The sequence below is a fragment of the Clarias gariepinus genome, chromosome 18, assembly GCF_024256425.1.
Source record: "Clarias gariepinus isolate MV-2021 ecotype Netherlands chromosome 18, CGAR_prim_01v2, whole genome shotgun sequence".
Taxonomy (NCBI): domain Eukaryota; kingdom Metazoa; phylum Chordata; class Actinopteri; order Siluriformes; family Clariidae; genus Clarias; species Clarias gariepinus.
In genome coordinates this window covers 28,399,506-28,422,526 of record NC_071117.1, presented here as the reverse complement: position 1 = coordinate 28,422,526, position 23,021 = coordinate 28,399,506, and the positions used below count along the sequence as shown (strand labels likewise).

Genomic DNA, 23,021 nt, shown 5'->3' with positions numbered 1-23,021 from the left:
CACCTTATAAAGAAGAGGAGGGGTCAGTAAGTACGGATAAAACTGCGCTGTTGTGACAAAAGTAATGGCACCCAATAGACCGAGTAGGGCTTCGTATGCACCGATAAAATTAGAGTTGTTTATACTGTTGTGGCAAAAAGTAATGGCACCCTGTAAGTAATGGCACCTGTACTTTTGCCACAGCCGTGTAAACAGCTCAAATTTTATCAGCACGTCCTAACCCCTCCTCTTTCTATAGGGTGCCATTACTTTTGTTGCAGCGGTATAAACAATTACAATTTGCATACTAACAGTGCGTACGTATGCAAATTGTAATTGTTTATACCGCTGCAACAAAAGTAATGGCACCCTATAGAAAAAGGAGGGGTTAGGACGTACTGATAAAATTTGAGCTGTTTACACGGCTGTGGCAAAAGTATTGACACCCTAGAAAGAGGAGGGGTTAGGACATACTTATACTTATGTTAACATTGTCGTGACAAAAATAATGGCACCCTATAAAAAGAGGTTCAGTTAATACGTGCTGATAAAATTCAAGCTGTTTATATGCTTCTGTTTTAAATGCGTTCTTGATATTTCCTTATAGCCAGCCAGACTGTGGAAACGGAAATAATCCAATTTGGACGACTTTTCCAGATCAGTAATAAAAATATGCTGCTTAAACAGCAATTAACAAAAGCTTGTGTAGTGACAGATATAAAATCAAACAAAGGCCAGATGAGGAACTGGGAAATACAGTGTGCAGGCTCACCCTGTGAAGTGTCTCAGTTACCGTACACAATCATGTGGAAATGAAGAGGGTCTTTAGATTTTTGTTTATAAAAAATCTATTAGGAGATGCATTTTTAACATTCCATCAGATTCATCTTCGATTATTCTTAACTTAATATACTTGAATTTGTTTTATTTGCACTGTTTTGTAAATAACATCAACAAGACCTTGGTGTAACCCCTAGCTACAAAAGTGCCTCCTATTGGGCCCACCCAGGCCCAGCTGGGGCGGTGCTTGGCTCATTCATGTCTCTGTGAGGATTACCTTTTATGGACATTTGTGGGTGTGGTTATATGCAAATTGTGTGGCTTGAAAGATTATGTGTTTATCAACAAGGAAATAGTCCATTTTAATAAAGAATTTGGTTTTGATTTCATAATAAAAACATTTATGCACTCTTTCATTAATAGACTGATAAAGACTTTTATAATGAGTTAATAAAATAGTGTTTATTATGAGTAAGATAGTGAGCCTGCACATTTTCACATCATTATCAGCGAGAGTCACTGGTTCCATATTTATTAGACATAGTATCTGTTTCTTATTGACAGAAACTCTTCAGGTACAGTATAAATTAGCAGATGCACTTGACATTTAAATCCTTGCTTTATTCTGTTTATCATCAAGAATAAAGACTGAGAAACCCACTAGGCCAAATCCTAAATCCCGTCCGATGTCTCATCTGTGATCAGTGTGTAGTGAGAGAAGCCGTGGTGTCTGTGCCCTGTGTAGGGAACGTCTGCGGGCAGGAAGGAGTGGTTTGGGATTGAGCCTCGGGGCGAGGCCGTGACTCTGGAGCAAAGATCACTAACTTGCTTGGTCTTGTTGTACAAAAGTTACAAGAAACTAATGGTTTATTTAGCCTTAAGGTCATTTCTGGAATTTTTATTTTCTTAACACACAAAAGCACAAACTGACTCAAAGCAAAATATTAATAAATGCATTACTGATCTACATTTAATCTTTTAAAACGTCTTTACATACTTATTGGACTTCAGTTAGTGATTGGCTTTGAAAACAAGCTTTTTATGTTTTTTTTTAATTTGTTTGAAGAAAACATCACGCCGAAATAAAAAAGAAGTAAAGAAAGAAAGACAAATATTTTGTGCTATCTCTGTCTTTAAGAAAAAAAAGGAAGTAAGAAAGAAATCAATACAGAAAAATAGAAAGAAATGAAGAAAGAAATACAGATATGTTAGTGCTACGTATATATGTCTAGAAGAAAGAAAAAAATTAATCAATAAAAAACAAACAAAAACAGAAAGAAAAATAAAAGAAAGAATGTTACTGCTTTACCTCTCTCTAAGAAAAAAGTAAGGAATAAATAAATAAATCATTAAAGAAAGAAAGACAAACAAATATGTTAGTGCTATATATGTCTCTAAAAAGAAAGGATTGTAAAGTTCAGAGTTCTCTTCCTCGGTTTATTGCTTTCTCTATTATTTAGCTGTTATTTAGAGGAAGTGTGTAATTACACATATATTGCTTATCTGCTTGTTTGTTTGTTTGTTTTCAGATATCGCCACAGGAAAGTGTGTGTGTGTGTGTGTGTGTGTGTGACTGTCACTGTGTGTGTGTGTGTGTGTGTGTGTGAGAGAGAGAGAGACCGAGGGAGAGGAAGTGAAAGTTGCCCCGGTTTCCTTTTTCCTGACCAATAAGAGCGCTGCACCGCCCCGCGCGCGCCCGCGTGCCAACATTCAGCGCCGCGTCATCAAGTCCAGGAACAGCGCGAGACCGAGCCGGTGTGTGTGTGTGTGTGTGTGTGTCAGAGAGGGAGAGAGTGTAACGTGTGTAATAATCCAGTATCCGCCTTGTGTGTGTGTGTGTGTCAGTTGAGGAGTGAAGCGCAGGAGACACAGCGCGCGCGCGCCGAGGAGAAACCGGAGGACTTTCTGCTTTGTGAAACTTTCTGCTGTGTTCTGTGGGGTTGTGGACCCGTCCTGAGCGCGGAGGCGGTGTACCGAGGAACCGAGGCGGTGTTGGAGAGCCGGTCACGTGACTGAGTTGCGCGGGGAGCGCGCGGCGCCTTTGTCCTCCGCTTTTACCTGCCGGTGACTGAAAGCTGATCCGCCAGCTCGCGCATCATCATGGGTCACACCGGAACTGGCGCGCGCACCACGGCTGTCTGTCTGTTATAATAATAATAATAATAATAATAATAATAATAATGAAACTGGGTCTAGACGCGCGCGCACCCGTGTCCGAGTAACTTTAAAAAAAAATTTTTTTTAATTAATTTATACTTATTTTTTTATTACTAGTGTTACTCTATTTATCGGACATGGCTCTGTCCCAAATCCAGTGTCTAGACGACAACCACGTGAACTGGCGCGTGAGCGAGGCCAAACCGGAGTTCCTGTACAGCGAGGACCAGCGGCTCGCGCTCGAGTCGCTCATCTCCGGCGGCCGCGAGGCCTTCGACGCGTACGTGAAGGAGCGCGAGCTGCGGCCCTTCCTGTCCGAGCCCGAGATCGAGCGCCTGAGCCGCACGGTGGTGGACTACCGGCCCGGGAGCACCGAGCACACCGACCCGGTGCCGGCGGACGGCCAGGAGCGCGCGCTCTCGCTGCAGTACTGGCCCGACCGCTCCGACGTGTCCGTCCCGGAGTTGGACCTGGGCTGGCCCGACTGCAACTCGTACCGCGGCGTCACGCGGGTCAACGTGCACACGCAGCCGCCGGTGGACGGACAGACGCACATCAAAGAGGTGGTGAGGAAGACCATCGCGCAGGCGCAGAAGGTAGCTCATCCCTCACCACGCAACAAGTGTCATCCTTTTCTCTTTTAATAGACACATATATATATATATATAATCAGTGTACCATCTTCATATCAGGACTGTTATAACGCTTCCTGGTTGAAGACTTCTGTATAAATAACAGAGAGGTTTTGTCTGTATGTTGGACAGAACTCACTCTCTCAATGATATCTACACTGGAGGACCTGAAACCAGTCTCGCAAAAATGTGTCTGTATGTCCGAATAGCAAAACTGGTCTGGGCAGAATTTAATGAAACTTCGCCAGTCCTCAGGTTTTTGCCTGAAGTTCAACCTTAAATTTCAGCTGGGAAAATATGGACTCCAGAGTTTCATTAAATTCTGTCCAGTGGTCGATTTAAGACGCAGCCACAGATCTACGGATGGCTAGTACGCTGTCAAAACTTCACTCATAACTTCACTTCTAGCCAACACTTATGGCGCAGGTTTAACTTCAGGCAAATACCGAACGACCGGCAAAAGTCTCACCAAGTTCTCTCCAGACGGTTTTGCGTGATGCAGACATAAACACATACAGACAGCAATTCGTCTGAGACTAAAACATCTGAGGTTTCCGGTCCTCCAAAGTATGAAACGTAAAAAAGATATAATTGAAAGAGTGAGTTCTGACCAAATGTACAGAAAAAACCTTTCTTTAATTTATATAGAGAAAAACTGAAGCCCTTCAAAGAGCTCTTTTTAATTTAAATTTAACAATGTATCACAATATTAATCACTCTTTAAACACACACACACTTTGCATATCCATGTGTTTCTCAGTATTTCTGGGGGATTAGTTTCTCAGACGTTAAGTGATGTAGAGAAAAACACTCTCCTTTAAACCTTTACCACACACACACACACTCATCACACTAAACGCCTATAGAGACATATAGTTCTGATCTTGTTGTGGGGGGGGGGCACATTATTAGGTTTAGTAGGTTCACAGTGTGTACACAGTCAATACCAATCCCCTAGTGCTAGGAACTTGGGCTGATTTCACATTAGACGTAACTGATTGCTATTGTGTCCCCCCCTCCCCCCCACTGTTTGTGTACCATCATTATTGAGTTGTGTTATCCACATGAGACTCAAACAAAACACATTGATTTTTATGCGACTACAGAACAACTATTCAAATAGTAATCCCATTAAGATAAAGTACACACAGTTATATTAATTTATTGGAGCCACTGGAGACTTTTATTACAGAACGTTTCACCAACACGGCACAACACGTCAAGATACACAACTCCACACTACAGTGGCGTCTCTGGAGAATAGTGCTGGGGTGTGAGGTGGTGTTTTGGTCTCAGAGCGACATGTTGATGTGTTTTGGGGGGGAGCCAAACAGCAACAGAAGCAGGATTTCAGATCAAACAGTCTTATCATAAGAGTAACACTAATCAGCGGTGTCTGAGATAGAATCGCTTTCACCGAAAAGTGATGCAAATAACACGGAAAATTTACGACACGCTATAAAGTCTTTCTCAGTAACACCGCTGGGATCGTATTTACACCATGTTTTACAGCTTAATCAAATTTGCACTTGAACTTGATAGTAGGTGGAGAAAAAAAATAGAATCGGTTACCTATTGTGATTCTTTTGTGCCTTAATTCCATGTTTTTTTTTAAACAAACAAACAAAAAAATATTCATATACTGTTTGCATTTGAGAAGGTGGTAAAATGTTGCAGTACCTCTACGATCCTACAGGTGGTGCTCTAAACTGTTCACGCATTCCAAAGCAGGCAAAATAATCTCAAATTGAGTGATTTATAAAATTGATTATTTGCCAATACAAATTAGATTGTCCTCGCTATTTATAGCAGTTTTAATCATAAATTTCACCTTGACAGGTGAACAGACAAAGAGAAAATAAAGACGCTAGCTTAGACTCGAGTTGTGTCTTTAACGTGAGATTTCAGTCACATTCGTACAAGGAAGGCTTGACTTTCTGCCATGAAAAGAATTTGTGCTCCAGCACACCAGCCTGCTCCTGCCTGTAACTAGGGAACGCTATCCGTAGTGGCCTTCGAGGTATGTGCTGGTGGCGGAGTGCTTCGCCCTACATGGTAGGCGTGTGGTTTGGGCCTGAGCCTCGAGACGCTGGTGTGGTTGGTCTGGGATTTCCTTTTGAATATTTCTGCCTCCCAGGGGCACCGGAGGATAATAAAGAGGTTTGAATGCGGATGTGCTATTGAGCAAGACGTTGACTCAAATGTTCAGAGGAAGCTCGGCTGTTTGAAGACCCTCCCGGGAATATAAGCCGAGTCCGCGTGAGAACGTGGGATTGGTAGCACTGACCGGACCGCTCCCTGCCTGGCGTTCCTGCGGAAGTGCTGATTCGACGGAATCTGGGACGAAATCCCAGAAAGTAAACCCGACTTAGTCAGAATTAATCAGAGGGTTTTGTGTTCCGCGTTCTATTCAGCCGCTCGAGCTCGTCATCCCCGACACATCTGCACGCGGTCTGACTCGGTACGTGGCGGCATGTTGAAACACGCTGTCAGTGCTTCTTTATTAGCACATGCAAACACGCGGGCCTCAACACACACAGACACACACACACTGTGGCTTCTTAAAAAGAATTCAGATCCTCATTGTCAGTGTGCTGTTCATGCACAGAGAGCCCTTTCATTAAAAGAAGTGCGTGTGTGTGTGTGTGTGTGTGTGCTTGTTTTTTTCATCTTGGTCCCCACTAAGAAGGGAATGTCTCACAGTCCTGAGACTTAAAGGTTTTCTACAAACAATTCTTTAAATAAATAAAAGAGCTAAAATGTTTGTTTAAGGTCAAGTTTAGATTTATATGTAGCGTCACGATCATGTCACTGCAAGGTCCTGATAAAGATAACATGAAAATATTTGTGTGTGTGTTTGTGTGGGTGGGTGTGTGTGTGGCTGACTGAGTGAAAGCAGGTGTGTGTTACAAGCCATGCCATTATCTTTCAGCTCCTAAAGCCTTCCAAACACAGGAATGAAAGACCAGATGATTGCTTTAATGATAACTCTTATTGAAGACTCTGTTTAATAATGATTATTGTATTACGCTAATTTCCGAACAAACACGACTAAGTCTCATTAAATCTGTTCATAAATGTGACAAATTTTTTTTTAGGCAGCTACGTGCCTCAGAATTCAGGGAAGAAACACATAGGGGCGTTCTATACTAGGAAAACAATCAACTGCAATCTCACGACAGTAACAGTCGGCACTTTTACCAAAGCTAACAATCGCTTCTTTGTTAAAGAGCAGCAGAAAAACTCCTTTTAACACGCCAACCTGTGTGTTTTGTGGTTAATAATATGAGACCTCGCTCATCTTACACGCCGGTAATCAGATACACCGCTCGTTATTGCACCAGGTGTGACCCCGCCCCAAGCCCCGGGCTACAGCGAGGTCCCGCTCCCTGCTGCTGAGGACTCCGACCGTGCCCGTGTCACCCAGCCCTACGGGCAAAGTGTCTAGCGCTCGGATCGTCTGTTTAAACGTGGCATGTCCTTACACAGTCAGTTCGTTATACCGTCATTTGGTCGGACAAGTTTCGCTACCATGTGGAACTCGTGTTATCGATACCATGTGTAAAATTCATGTTATCGTATAAGCAATCATTAAGTATTTGCCTAAATTAGGTCCCCGGAAAATAGTACGTTACGTACGCTAAAGTTCCGCACGATGCCGCTAGAGGGTCAAAACTAAAATGGCGGACCCGATTGACACCAAAATGACAACGCAGTCCATTCAGCTCATGAAACTGCAAAACTTGGGATAAGAAATGCTGCATCATCCAGTGACATCATCCTCTTCCATCACGTGAAGAAACCGCTTTACGGTAGGTGTTACAAAGACGATGACGAGATGATTACTGAGGTGTGGAACCTTTCCTCAAGAGCCAAAGAGAAGGCTTGTTCACAGACGGTCTCCACCGGCTCGTCCATCGTCTGGAGAATTGTCTCGTCTTAGGTAGAGGACGTTCTTTTTAATTACATTATTTTTTCTTACCAATAATAACAATTTTATGACCGCGCCTCGTAGCTACTATCGCACCAGATTGAACTACGCAACGGGTCATCAATCGAAACCATGCGCCAGGAGATCAGTCCTCAAGAAGCCGTCTTCACATGAGTGATCCACACAATTATTTTAAACTCTTTATTTTATTAGATTTTAACCAACAGCACCTGGAAGCCCCGCCCCTTCCACTAAGTCTCACCAAGTTGTGTGTTATTCTTTTCTGTCGCAGTAAAAGTAGAAATTTACAATTAATATCAACTTGTATATTCGCCTTAGCTAGAGTATTGGATTATGTTCACTAGTATAATGTTCACCAGAGACTAGACGATACCATATTATCGCGATACCTCGGTGCAATCCAACATTTTCACTAAAATATATAATGCAAACTGTGCTTTTCTGCTCCACAGCAGGCGTGACCGCAGAGCTCACGTGGATTATACACTACATGTGGAATGTGACGCTGTGCTTTGTCATGTTTACTGCACATTACTGTGAAATCACCTAAAGTCACCGTCCAGCTGGTGTTTTTTATGACTGCTGCCGCCGACAAACAGCTCGCGAGTCCTCGGCTGGAAATATCATTACAGCCCTCTTTACTCTGCTCAAACCTGAAATGGTGGAAACGCTCCTTTTTCCTGTCTTTTTATAAGCCTGGGGTTATAAATCACATGTGTAAAGACGCAGCGTGACTGTTAGAGCCGTGTGATTCTATTCTTTTTTTGTTCAAATTTCGATTCAGTTAAAAAAAAAAAAGGAATAAAGGTAAACTTTAATAAAGAAACGTTAAATGCTCTAAAATTAATGAATTACTTGATGAAACAAGTAAACAAAGTAAACAAAAAAATGTAAACTGTTGACAAACCGCCTCCATCTTCCTTGCCTACAGTCTTGTTTATTCATTTTGTTTGTGTGTTTGTTTGTTTTCCAGCTCATCGCTTTGGTAATGGACAGCTTCACAGACGTGGACATTTTCAAGGACCTCCTAGACGCTGGTTTTAAAAGAAAAGTGGCGGTGTACATCGTCATCGAGCAAGCGTCCGTTCAGGACTTCCTGCACATGTGTGACAGAGCGGGCATGCACGGCGGACACCTAAAGGTGAGAGCTACACACCCGTCACACACCCATCACACACACACACACACACTTTCATGTCCACACCCTCACAGCTACACACCGGCCCGCTGGAACACGTAAAAAGGCACTGGCACTGTCTAAATGCGGCTGTGTGTGTGTGTGTGTGTGTGCGTGATGGATTTTTAGGTGTGTGCACAAACATTCAGGACATTCCAGTCATGCTTGTACCGTGAGAGCAACAGCAGTGAAATAAAGGTCTTTAAAATATTTAAAAGAACTTAAGAGCTTAAATGTCATTTATACCAATTACACTTTTCACTTCCAACACTCAGCTCATGATTTACAAGCGAGGCGGAAGCACAGACAAATATCATCTGGGCGTCTTAGTCACTGCAGCTTAATCCATCATTTCCATCTAAAGTTAAAGTGTTGTGCAAAAGTATTCACCCCTTGGACCGATGGTGGTGGGACTGTCTTCAGACTTCCTCTTGGCCTTTCAAGTGTTTTTTTTTTTCTCTCATCGCCTAGTGAGCACTCTAGACACCTGAGTTGCGCACAAAGTGCTAAATTATTCTATTGTTGCAACTTTAAGAAGGACTAATGACCAGTTACCCCAGTTTTCCTTGCTGCATGAACATGATGCCACCACCACCATGTGTCAGAGTAGTCTGAGGGAACTTAACCTAACAAGCAAACGCACTGTACGTTTTTTTTTTTTTTTTCAATACACAAAACATTTGGATTGTGCTGCCTCCATCCATCCTGCCCTCAATCCCAGTCCCAGATCAATTCCGGAACCGGTATCAAGCATGATGCTGCCACCACCATGCTTCACAGTAGTTTTGAATGCAGCGTAAAAAAAGGTGATTAAACCAGTTTTTTTGTTCCCATCTATTGTCTCTCCTGTGCAGTACCTGCGGGTCCGCTGCTGCGGAGGCTCCGAGTTCCACACGCGCTCCGCCAAAAAATTGCAAGGCTCACTGAGTCAGAAGTTCATGTTCGTGGACGGAGATCGCGCCGTGTCCGGATCGTACAGGTAACTGTGTTGACACGTTTATCAGAGCATCATTGTCTCTGTGTAAAAATAATAGATACCAAAGAACTCATGATGAAATGCTGAACAGAAGCGCAATGCCGTTATAATGTCTGGTAGGATTTACTTGGGCTGGGCCTCGTGGTAGATATCAGCTTACAGTAAATAATGTAGTGTCTGTTTACTTCTCGCTTGTCAGTTATGTATGTAGGAATCTATAGAAAAAAGCCCGCAAGCGATCAGCGAGCCACGCCCGATTGACTCCATTTGAACAGTAATATCCTACAGGTGCAGATTTACTGCATGCATTATACTTATAGCTGTTCTGTTAGAACTAGATTTATTCATATACATGCTGTAATTAAGGGATCAACTGTAATCCGGGTTAGTTCTGAAGCTTGAGATTTAACACTCCGGAGCAAATTGTCTTCTGTTTTCAGTCAACAGGGGGACATTTGGGCGAGTGAAGGAATAACCGACTCGTGGGCTACTGTTCCACCGCTAATTGTTTAGTTCCTTTTATTTTAAATCACAGAATTCTTTAAAAATATTTTTAAAAGAATGTTTTTTAACTGTTTATAGTCATGTATAATGCTGTGGAATGTCACTCCGGTTATAGCAGCTGCAAACAGACGTTCCCTCACCAGCCTCACAGCTTCTCACGCTACTGAGAAACAACTGAGGACAAACTCATATGCCTTGAGATTGTGTTGGTTTATTTTTTTCCTTTAAAAGGTAAAAATTTATCCCGAGCTGCTGTTCTAGAAAACGACATCAACACCTTCCGACTAATCCGAGTCACAGGGCTGTAAAAATACCAGCACCTTCGCTCTTATAAAACCTAATAACCGTGTCATGTTGCTTTTTTGTTTCTTCCAAAAGCACTAAAGTGAACTTCCTCGTATTTGCACCATGCAGATACTGTAGGATTAGTTTGCTCTCGACATGAGTTCAGGTGAGGTTGGGCAGAGTATTGTTAGCCGAGTATCAAGCGTTGCTCGGATCCGTCATGTCAGTAAAGTTTATGGACTGTACAATCCCACGCCTGTGAAGATTACGGTGCCTTTTATCTTCCCTAGATTGATCTCTTAATTAACCCAAGGCAATCCACTGAGAAGTGCCATATGTCAAAAGTCGTTTTTTTTCCCCTTGGAAATTAATGCACTTAGGGCTTTACTTGTGAGGACAAAATCTCCGCTAGTAGTGTTTATAATTATTGTAAACAGAAACAGAGTTTGTAACGCAGCAGATCTGCTTATCCTGGCTTACGGTGCGACTAATAAATGCAGCAATCAATCAGAAGTCAAGAAGCAGAAACACGTTTTTGGCTATGGATGATACATTTTTTTGTTATTGTTGTTGTGCTTGTCAGGACAATTGTTTTTCCTAGAAAAAAAATTAACGAATCTATTTAAGCTGAAATAAATAGCAAGAATTGCATAACTGGTCATATCTGTGAAACGACAGTGAAGAACAACATAAATGTCATTTCATATCCATTTTATGATGTAATAAGAGCTACATTTCTGGCCAAAGTTCTTTGTACAGTTTTTTTTTTAACTTGCCTTCAGATGTTTTTGTAACTCCCCTTTTCTGTTTGCCATCACCTTCAATTAAGACGTCTGACAAATGTCTTTCAGTTTCACATGGACGGCGTCTCGCTTAGACCGCAACCTCATCATGGTCCTTACTGGGCAGGCCGTGGAGACCTTTGACAAGCAGTTCCGTGAGCTTTACTTCACCTCCCGTAGCGTCAACCTCTCCAAAATCAGTCTGGCTGTCCTCCCTGAGCCCGAGCCACTCCCTGTCCCTGCGCCCGCCTCTCTCCCATCAGCAGCTGTTGCCCGGAAACTCATCAATCCCAAATACGCCTTGGTGGAGACAGCGAGCCGAGCCTCCTCAGATAAAGCCCCGAGTCCCAAGGATAGCACGCAGACTCCCATGCCTCAGCCGGTTAAACGCCATCGTGAGGCCATGGAGTTGCCACCCAAACACCCGGGGCTCATAGGGTTACCAAAGGCGGAGCTCATCCCCTACCTGCCCATATGGCCGGAACCGGACCCACCCAGTGACGTCATCGGCTTTATCAACATTCGGGACACAAGCAAGCCGCTGCAGCCGCACATGTCGACACGCTCACAACTCTTTGAAACATCACAGGCCATCCGTTTCAAGGACCCTTTCATCGCTCCACTAGAACACCCGCTGCCAGAAAAGGCATGTCTCCGTCTGAAAGCTTCCCTTCCCCCCAAAACAAACCTACCAGACATACGCGTAGAACCGGCGGATAAACCTGACGGAAAAGTTCCATCAGAGACCAAGGTGCCAACTGCACCCGTGGACACCGTAAACCTGGGCAACTCTGTTTCACCTCCTAAACCAGCACAGCCTCTTCAGGACAAAGCTCAGCCGCAGGAACGTCCTCCAGGGCCTCCTGTGCCGAAACCACGCACCCTAAAACTGGTCGTGAGTGCAGGTGATAGACCTGAAAACATGCAAGTCAGTCTGGTCAAGAGAACTGAAATGAAACCTCCTGAGACTTCCAGCTCGGAGGAGTACGCGGAAGCACCCGAGCAGCCTAATGCCATGTCCGCCACTCAGGACTCTGACAGGGACAGTAACAGGACTCCTGAACCGGCCCATTCACCTCAAGACGAGGGCTCGACGGCATCGGACGAGTACTACGAGTGTAACGACCCGGATCACAGCAGGCTCACTAACGGAGGACCGCTCGCCCCGGGACGGCACGGAGAGGACGGCTCTGTGAACATAATGGCACGATTCTCACAATCCATGCTGGACCTGAGGCCGGACAAACGCGCCGATCTGGACCCCACAGACAGGAACCTGCTGAATGTACAAAGCAGATACACAGGAAAGGTAGGAGAAAGTGTGTGTGTGTGTGTGTTTTTTTTACGTAAAAGCAGAAAGTGATTTTTATCACGAGGTTTGTTATCTTTTTAACCAACCTCTATAAACTTGGGTGTGTCCCAAATATACGTGCTTAGCAGAGGTGTGTTTATAGGCCATGTGCCTGTATGCTAGGAAATGTACCAGGGTGTGTCAGAGTGTGTTCCGGCAGGCCCAAACAGGCTGGGAGAACTTTAATCAGTACAAAACAGACACATTTTAAAAATCAGCTCAGAATTAAAAAATTAAACGATTAGGAAAAATTTATCTAACGTGAAGATGAAACCATGCGATGAATTATTGTATAGTCATGAAAATAGTTTAAATGCTTTCATGAAACATCTTTCATGCCTTTGAGTTACGACATCTGTGTCTAAGTTGGAGATATCATGCTGTATCACATCTTTCTAGGACACTCGATGTGTATCATGGCGTACTGTACTGTAGGCGTAGGGTCTGTAAAAAGAATCTTATAAAAACAATAAAGAATATTGTTTAATGTCTGTTATCAAAATATTCACGATTCAGCACATCAGCCGAGCTTCTTCAGATATTTAAACACTGAGAGAGGTCAGAGGAGTAAGGCCAGGCAGGTTTAAGGTAAGGGTAAAGCTTTTTTAACAACCGCGCTGAACGGAAACGCATGTCCAAATATCAGTGTGCCATTTGTCCAACATGTGTCCAATCACATGCTCTAAACAACACATTTCCCCCAAAATTACATACATTTATCCATACATCCAAAATTATATTATTTAAACCTCTTATAAAACAAAATCAGCCCTCTTTTAAAATTAAATACACTCATGTCAAGTCATGAGCCTCGTGCTATCTATGGGATATTCTAAGCTTCCTCCACCTCAGTGCCTGTAAGGTTTTAAGAGACAAGAGTGTGTCCAAATTGTTGAGTTTTAAGATGAATTAAATGAAGTAGAATTATTGCTTGTTGTGTCCAGCACACCTCGACACACTTACCGGTTAATACATTCGCATGTTTCAGTTAAACAAAAAGTGTAATGAGGGAGTTGTTTTATGAGGATAAGAACCCTTACAGAGAAAAGAAGACCCTCGACACCACGCTCAGGGCTCTCAGCAAACATCAGACGAGACCTGGGTTTGATACGAGTCCACAGGGGGACGTGATTAATCCAGTTTGGGCTTTAAAGAAAGGCATCAGGGTTTTTAAATCTGAAGGATCAGGTCCGAGAAGCCAGTGAAAGAGAGCTTTGACTCTGTTATTAAGACTATGAAATATTAAAAACAATGCCTATTTTTGTTGGACGCTTTCCATAACGGCTTCTCAGAGGACCGGTTCAGGCACGTCAGAGCAAAATAATTGGTTTTAAATCACTCTGATTTACAACAAGGCGTATATCAACAAAGAGATAAAATTTTATCAACTTCTTAGAATTAAGATTTTAATGATTTTTAATACTGCTTCATGGATGGACTGTTTTATTATGATTTAATTTTCTTTTTGAAAGGAAACTAAGGTTATGCCAGACCTTAAATCATCAAATAAAAAAAAAAAAAACAGTAGAAGGAAAAAAAAAAAAACTATATAGTGTATATAATGTATATTTTATATATAGTGTATATAGTGTGTGATACCTGGGTAGAGCGCTCTGCTGATCATGCCAGGAAGGATGATGAAGATCATGGGTAGCATTTTCAGGTAGCTGGCGAAGATCGATGCCCCTTTAGCATGGCTCAGGTTCTTTGCTGAAAGCGATCTCTGAACGATGACCTAAAGAGTTGAAATGTTCAGCTTATAGTTCAGCTAATAGTGTTAAAATGCTAATTAAAAGATTTTCGCTAAGCCTTTTTCTGCAAACAGCAAGCTAACTTGGCTGCTTGGCTAATGCTACCTGACTGATAAAAAAAAAAAAATTGAGAAAATTAGGGTATGGTGTGCCCACTATATCTTACGAGAAATTAATATTAGTGTTTAAAAAAAAACAGCAAAAAAATCAGTGGCTTTAATAACTTTTTTTTATTCAAGCTTTCAGTGAATGCATTCTGAGCTAGCCAAGTTAGATAATTAGCTAATAAATAAAAACTCCTGAACATGCGTATTAAACTTGACAACAACTGACAAGTTAATAGTTTCATTTAAAGCTGCATGTTAGTCAGTAAAAGCTCAATGTCTCTATACTGTACTGTATATGATGGTTTATATTGAGTTTTAGTAAATTCCCTTAAAAATAAAGGCAGGTCACTGAAGGTAAACAATGTGGAATGTGAACGACAGCAATTTGCTTAATCTTATACCAATAAAAAAGTGAGTGGGGTCCCAAGCCCGGATAAAATGGGAGAGTTGCGTCATGAAGGGCATCCGGCGTAAAACCTGTGCCAAGTTGTAGTGCGGACTGGGTATTCCGCTGTGACGACCCCTCGCAGCCGAAAGCAGCAGAAAGACCAACAACAACATCGTACATATCCACAGACACACTGCGTTTTTGTGCTATAATTGATTCTTCTTTCCACCTGCTTGGATTTTCTTGTTAGCAACATTAATACCTGAAATAACATTTTATTAGGCTGTATTTCTTAAGAAAGAACCGTGTTCTATAATTAAAACCTGTAATAATTGACTTCACTTCCTCCCCTCTCCCCTCGCAGGTGTATCAGCCGTTCGAAATCTCCTCCATGCGAGAAACTTACAGCAGAGCCAAAGTGGTGATCGCCAAACCAGGAGTGTACCACCGCCCTCCGAAAAGTAACACGCGTGTAATCGGAGGGCACCGATACTGGCAGGGCAAACTTGGCATGACCCAGACTGGGCACGATCCTGGCCGTCTCAGTCGCTCCCCCTGCAGGAAGATGCCGCCCGCAGGACTTAAAACCAGCCAGTCTCCAACTCAGCGTGTCTCTCATACACACTCGCCTTCACCCAGAAGAAACGAGACGCCGATGCCTTTAGGAATTAATATTTCGAAACTCTCCAGCCTCAGAAACCTTCGGGGTAGGGTACCACCAGTTACGGGTGACAAAAAGGTTGTGCACAGACACAAGGAATGTTAACCAGGAAAGACTTGGGACTTGGAACTTAACAAACCCAAATTTTTTACTTCAGACTTATGATTTTTATCCGAATGCAAATTAGTCGCGAAGCCCGGAGGTACTTTTGGACCGGTCATGTGGTGCAGGGTAGCGGATTTCCCCGGTATCTCCTCCAATCTATTTTTGCGGTATCTCTGGATCTTGCTGTGGAAATGGTGGATTAAAGGAAACTGGAGGAACTCCTAAATAGTAGCCTTTCTTATCATGTGGTGCAAGCATGAACGATTTGGCTAGTAGCTTTTTTTTTTTTTTTTTTACAAATGTTCTCAAAAATGTGTCCAAGAGACGTGTGGACTCAGTCTGGATGTGGATTTACAGCCTAGCTGTGGGACATTACAGAGACTAATTTAACACCGTACTGGACAATTTGTGTCTAACACACCGTGTTATTGGGACTTGCTGTGAACTGAAATTGGTGATGGATTTGGGCTTGTGGTGGGTGAACAAGCTAAGGCATACTGTATGTTACAAACCAGGTTTTGCTTGCAAATGAAACAAACAAAAAAAAAACAGTGTTGGAATCGTGCTCTGTCGTTTGCGCACAAACGATCTCCACGTAACCAGACTCGACCAGATTTACTCTTTCAGAGGGGATCATCATTTTACAATAAAAAATGTGTTAATGAAACAGGTGAAACGGTACATCTCAAAGCATAGAGACCTTTACCAGCCGAGGTAATGTATTTAAAGTCGCACAGTGATGTAGAAGAATAAAACAACGCCTTTTTTTGTACATATTCATTTCCTGGTCCTTCTTACTTCTGGTTTGCTCATCCTCACACACAATTTCAGCCATGTTGCTTAAGGTCATTAAAGCTGTTTTTTTTTCCTAAGACAGAGACGTGCTTATTTGTTTTGGTTTGCCTAAAGCGATTTGGAGCAAGGTCAACCATTTTCCCTTGTTTTTGTTTTTTCTTTAAGCAGACATCTGTCTCTTGGAACCTTTTTATTCGGAGAACTGTATTTTGTCATCAGATTCTTGTTGTACGGTTAATCGAGAAAAAGATCTCGGTTCGTACGCATGTACACGCGATCTCATTTCTGAATGGCGGCGATACACTCGCATGTATTTCACTTTAAAACACTCGCCGCATTGGCATGTTCGCTCGTTTAGCTGCCAACAATCCCAGACGCTTTATCAGTCACACACGTTGGTCACACTCACGGAGTGTAACAAAACAATAGTAACTCAGCGATCAGGACAGAGATTAGCGAATGATTCAGTCAGACAGCTCAATCGCTTCGCTCATCTCACTTCCTTAGTCACTGCGCTGTTACTCATGTGACGTGTGACAAGGAGGCTGATCTAAACAGACTAGTCCGTCTGTATTTGGGAGAGATGGAGCGGTGCGCCGTTATTTTCATGCGAAAGCATCAGAATGATTTTACTTTCACTTCTGCAATCAAACTTTCACTTGCTCAATTTCACAACACTGTGCTCTCTTTAAACTCCAGCCCATCAGAAGCTGGAAGAGGGATGATAATTAGCCATTTAGAAGCCGGATGGGGGTATATTCTGATGACCTGTTCTTGATTTGTCGTGTCCTCTCACTGCTAAGTGGTGTTTCCAAATTGCCCGTAGTGTATAAAGGTTGCCCAGAGATCCTACCACGGTTGTAAAAATAGGAATAAATACAGCGGTCACCACTGGCCTCCACGCTCTAGATGGATGGATGGAAACTAAAGCATGCAATAATGATGTGCTATAGTCAGCTGAGTGTCCAGGAAGCACAGTTTAACATTCCAGAACATGTTCCAGAATGTGCAAGTAATTCACTTTGTTGTTGGTCTTTCGGATGCTCCCGGCAAGGGGTCACCACAGCGGAGTATAAGATCTGCACACAAGTTTAACACAGGTGTTTTAGACTGGATGCTTTTTCTGACACGACCCTCCCATTTTATCCAGGCTTGGGACCGGCACTGCATCCAGGGTTTGGGGTTTGGGCATTGGCTGGGAATTGAACTTGGGCCTTCTGCATGGCAGGCGAAAAACCTACCACTGAGCCACTAATGCCCAAGTCGTTCTCTTTAAGGGTTATAAAGGGAATGCGACTTTTTTCCAAATTCTAGCCAGAACTTTAGTGCAGTCCTGTTTAGTTATTGTTGTTAAAAGGAATCGTAGCTACAGTATCATTAATCAGCAAACTATCAATCTTACTCAATAGTTCAGTTGTTTAGTGTTAAGCCAGGATTCTCGAGATCCTGGTGTGTTTTTTGATAGCTGAAGACAAACTTGCTCTACATATGCTTCAATTTGTGTGTGTATGTGACATTATTTCAGTAACGTCTCTCTGTAACAGTACCTGTGCAAGTTGCTAGCTAATATTAGTTAGCAAACTCGACACCTTAGTCGGTGGTGATGCTGTTACGTAAGCTGAGATCCCAGTGAGCAATTTGAGCTTAGTTCTGTAGTAAAAGGTCAGCCCGTCATCATTATCTCTGTATGTGTGCATGTTCGAGAGTGTGTACGTACCTGATCAGTACACCAGTACCAGGTACCCAGGATGGTTAATCCGAGCGTCATTCCAGGCCAGGGCAGGTCGCCGTGCACTGGATCTCGGAAGAGGTGCATGGCGTCAGCCCGTGGCAGGTGGCACGTCGTGTTCGGGATTATCTTCGATGGCACAGCCTGGAGGTACACACTTTCCAATTTTCCATAACCACCAATTCTGTTGAAAGCTAGCTCGAACAAAAGAACCGTACAAAAATAAATAAAGTTACACAGCAGTTTCATGGTTACTGGGATATCCTGGTATTTTAATTTCAACTGCTGGTGCATAAGTATTCACCCCTGCTCAAATTCTTTCTTTTCTTTTGTAGTGTTGCAATCTGGAACTGAAATTGGCCATACATCTAAACAAAATGATTTCTCAATAGAAAACTGTAAAAGTGGCCAATGTATATGTTCTCACTCCCGTTGTTGTGAACTTCCAAAATTAGTTCTTGTGCAACCGGTTTTCAATAAAAGTCACATAATTATACTTGGTTGAACTTTGTGAAAATACAGTACAACCTGATCTCGATATAAAGAACCCAGTGTTTCTTGGAGAACCTACCTAAACAAAGTCCTCGAAAAAGTATTGCAAACTTCACAAAGAATGTAAAACATACAGAACAGCAGAGTCATTACCATGAGAAGGCCGCCCACCAAGTAGAACAGCTAGAAAGAAGCCAAAGAAAATTCTGTTTGTAGGAACCCATACTGGAGACTCAGCAAACATGCAGAATGGTTCTTTAGTCATGAAAGACTACATTTTGGTCTTGACACAAAGTCATTTATTCAGTGGAAACTCAGCAGCTACTTTCAAAACATCATCCCCACTGTGAAGCATGGTGGTGGCAGCATTATGTTTGTGCGGAAACTTGAAAAACTTGAGCGGGGACTTGAAAACCCAGGGAACGCCTGGAAGAAAACATTTTCCAGTCTAAATAAAATTTGAGCAGGTAGTTGGGGTTTAACAACTCAAAGCATACTGATAAATATACAAATATAAGCCTGAAAGCCTGAGCCTTGGTTTTCTTTATCCAGTCCACCAGCTCTCGAGCAATTTTCCCAAGGTCAAAACTAAGCGACTTGCACCTTCAGGGTTCGGGGTTTGAAACTCAATTCCAATTTGTGTGCAAACAGTTTGCATGAAGCTGAATATTGTGGGTTTCCTCAGCATATTCTGGTTTCCTCCCACAGTTAAAAGACATGTTGATTATTCAGTACATTTCCATGCACAGGTAAGCGAATCTATGGTTATAGCTCGACCAGGCCATTGAACTGTTCTTGTTCCACTGTACAATCAACTCGGGAATTGATTTAATGTCTGATGTATACCTGATTTATACTGTATATGCCTCTTTCAGCTCGTTAGTGTTGTTACATTACACAGCAAACAAATGACAAATAAGTTAACCAGCGGCTAAAATCGTGTCAAATGGGGAACACATGGTCAAGTTTACAGTGCTGTTGACACCCATTACACCATTTAGGGTGGGTGTACTTAGCCATGTGCCCCAAACTTTGGGCATCAAATGGGCATCTGATGATCGGCTCATGAACATGGAAGAGGGTGGAGAGTGCGTTACGCTGACGGGTGGTTGGTTTTCTTTTTATTCTTTTTTTTTTTCGGTTGACTGTCTTCACGTGTCTCGGAGAAAGTGTGTGTTAGGAACAAATGCCAAATAAGGAGGGTGTTAGTTATTGCTAACAAGTGCGTTGTCCCGGGAGCGCTGGCTGGCTGGCTGGCTGGCTGGCTGGCTGGCGGGTGGGCGGGCGTTATCCAGACCCAAAAGTAATCCCAAATGATTCTATTACAGGTCATTTTTATTCGAGGTACTGCAACATGTTTGCGCTAAGCTCTAAAGCAGACAGAATGTCTCAAGTTGGATCTGTCACACCTGACTCAACTCCTCGAATAGCACTAAGCATCTTAATCACTAGCATTAGGCATGTTTTCTTGGATGTGTAATAAATCTCTGGAAGCAGACAGGAACAGGCAGAATTTAATTTTTTTTTTCTTAAAGTGTAAGATTAATTGTCCTTAAGCGTTATGAGACATATTTGTATTGCAAATAACAACAAAAAAGCTTTCATAAACTGCAGACCGCTTAAGTGCTCCAGATAATACAGTCTGGGAAGTGAGGAGTTGACTGCACAAGAAGAATGGGATTTGATGGACGGTTACTTGGCACGGGGTGAGAGGGGGTGTACGGCATGATAAGCCAGTGTCATCCGCTCTCCTCTCTAATTATTTTTTTTCCTCTGAAACAATCCCGCTTTTTTCATGTGGCCTGTCAGATCAGATGGCAAGCTCTGACGGGATGAATGAGTGTTTAAACACCTGATTGTATAAATGTTTGTACACACACACGATCAGTGTTCGTCAAAAAGTAATACAAGAAGAAGAGAATAAAACATGAAACCATTCATCAATGATAAAAAGGTCTGATTGCCAAAAATGATTAGTTTCCTGGAACAGCACATCTTGGAGCACTTTTACTTATTTCATACCACAAGGTGTTTGCCAAAAATGAACAATGATATATCATGAAAAAAAAATTATAAGCAGAGTTATAGTGAGTTTTTTTTTTTCCTCTGTAACAAGACATTTAATCTTTACGGAAGGATTCACGTGACAGAAGAGTTTATGCTTTATCTTTTTATGCGTCTTCCCAACCTCAAGAGAGAAAAAATCTCTTCTGGACATTCCACAAGATTAAATGTAATAAACAGATCATTTAAAACTTCATTTGTAATTATTGTCTAATCGCTGTGGTGTAAGAGGAGTAAAACACTTGAGAATGTGCTGTTGGGTAAAACGTCACCTGTAAAGGGTGTACAAACTTTTGCACCTCTCTTTAAAATATGTATACAAATTCTTCCTGACAACCGAGGCAATGCGTGTGTCCTACGCAATCGCAAACAACTGAAGCAGGGAAACGACTCCAGATATTAAAATGATTAAATTCCAGACAGGTGAGCGGGTGGTTTCAGAGAATCTCACGATCAAATGTAACGAGAGGGTGAAGACCATGAACGCACTGACTTACTAGGAAAACATGACATGAAGGCAGCACCGTGACGAGGGTGACATGATGGTGCAGGAAAGTTGAGACCTTGGACGATCTGCACTGTTTCACCCAGCACAAGAATGCACTTACGCAAAAACCAAAAGTTGACTGGCGTCCAAATGCCAGCAATAAATCACAAACTCACAAACCACACCACACATCGTTCAGCATTCAGAGCACATGTTAAATAATATATATATTTACAGTTTTAACAATGATACGTTTGTCTTTGTTAAAGACAAATACGAAACAATTTAATTTACGAAGGTGTTTATTGGATTCATTCAGACTTCTCTGGATATTAGAAGAGTTTTATATTAAATATACAACTGTATAGTGCAACTTGTTTGCAGAGCTACTGAAAGTAGCGAATGCGCCCTAAAAAAAGTCAGTAGAAGTCAATGGATGATGATGTCAGGTCAGCGATTAGTGAATGGTCATGGAAACCACGGCCATCTGTGATTGGCAGACAGAAGCAAGGCCAATCAATGATTGGTGATCAGGAACAACGGGCATCTGTGATTTGTCATTAAGAACTTGGGCGATTGGTGATTGATGGTCAAGAAAACAGGAATCAGTAATTAGTTTTCAATAACAATGGTGACTGGTGATTGGTCGTCAAAAATGATGGTGATCCATGATTGTCAAGAACAAGGGCAATCAGTCCGTTTTTTTTTTTAGGAATAATGGTGATTGGTGATTGACAAGAACAAAAGTGATCAGTGACTGATGTCAATATCAAGGGTGATTGGTGATCGGTGAAGTCCTTTACTACTCCTTTACAACAAGAACAAGCGTAGTCTATTGGAAACAGTGGTAGTTGGTGATGAGTCAATAGGGACAATGGTAATTGCTGACTGGTTATGGGATCTGTAATTGGGTTCAACTGGTGAGTGGTCATTAGGAACTCTGGTCTGGTGATTGTCCAGTCTACTGGTGACTAATGATTAGTCATTAAAAACAATAATGATCAGTAATTGGTCATTATGAAGTGTAGTAATCAGCTCTTAGGTGCCCTAGTGATCGGTGGTTGGTCATCAGGAGCAATAGTAATGTGTGGTTATCTGGGAAAATGGTGGTTCTACTGGTCACTCATTTTTTCTAGCGAAACGTCAGCAACAACACTTCATGAGTCCCAAATGTCTGGAACAATCAAATTATCAACCATCTCACAGAAAAAAAAAAAATCTTTGTAGTTTTCGGTAAATGCTGACAGGCAAAGACATGCTTGGAATTTAAACCACATAAAAGGAAGTGTTGCCACTAAACCCCAGGGGCACTGCAAGTCGCTAAGATCAGAGTCAGGATTTCCTGTGACCTTGACTGACTTATATCTTTTTTTTTTTCAGGAAAAAAGGAGGCAAAAAAAATTAGACGTTTACTGTGTTTGTTGCGCTGTTCGTCGTCGGGTAGAAAAGACGAGGCACATGTTTCCCGAAGCGTTTGGCTGAAGACAAATGAGAATAACAGTTTTGCTTAATGGTGCAAGTGAAAGCTTAATAGAGCTGGTCTTAAGTGCTTCCCTTTACCGGGCGTGGTGTGGAGAACAGAAAGCAAAACAAGTCTTCGTCTCTTTTCAAAACCCAACAAAGGAATAAAAAAAAGTTATCTAACTGCAACAAAGCATATCTAGCTGGTCGAGCGCAGGGATTGTTTTCCCTGTTGCTTTTTTAAGAACCTTTCTAGTAGACGCAATACCAAGCAACTTATCAAGACTGAGTGGAAAAACATTCTTAAACCACTTGGCTTCAGGAAACGATAAGACTGGGAATAGTTCCGAGCTGAACACTTTCGGCTTTTTTTAAACGCTTATGTTCTTAAAAATGTGTATTTAAG

General features: G+C 42.2%; 2 protein-coding genes across 2 annotated transcripts in view; one reads left to right on the top strand and one right to left on the bottom strand.

Annotated features, from left to right (window-relative positions):
• Nucleotides 1-23,021, bottom strand: part of slc5a10 (solute carrier family 5 member 10) — a 41,999-nt gene that overhangs the window by 8,109 nt on the left and 10,869 nt on the right. The window contains exons 8-9 of the mRNA XM_053476861.1: nt 18,100-18,305; nt 14,175-14,310 (exon numbers count right to left, since the gene is read on the bottom strand). Of these exons, the coding sequence (XP_053332836.1) occupies nt 14,175-14,310; nt 18,100-18,305 (342 nt within the window). The remainder of the gene's footprint in view (nt 1-14,174; nt 14,311-18,099; nt 18,306-23,021) is intronic.
• Nucleotides 2,498-16,359, top strand: LOC128506430 (protein FAM83G). The gene is made up of 5 exons (XM_053476860.1): nt 2,498-3,512; nt 8,474-8,641; nt 9,532-9,656; nt 11,294-12,533; nt 15,186-16,359. The coding sequence occupies exons 1-5, from the start codon at nt 3,054-3,056 to the stop codon at nt 15,585-15,587; spliced, it is 2,394 nt and encodes a 797-aa protein (XP_053332835.1). The 5' UTR covers nt 2,498-3,053; the 3' UTR covers nt 15,588-16,359.

What these genes read in the sequence shown, in the direction of transcription:
- LOC128506430 (XM_053476860.1), top strand. Translation starts at nt 3,054, where the DNA reads ATGGCTCTGTCCCAAATCCAGTGTCTAGACGACAACCACGTGAACTGG. An exon ending in TGCACGGCGGACACCTAAAG is followed by an intron (nt 8,642 to 9,531) that starts GTGAGAGCTACA and finishes TCTCCTGTGCAG; the next exon opens with TACCTGCGGGTCCGCTGCTG. An exon ending in AAAGCAGATACACAGGAAAG is followed by an intron (nt 12,534 to 15,185) that starts GTAGGAGAAAGT and finishes CTCCCCTCGCAG; the next exon opens with GTGTATCAGCCGTTCGAAAT.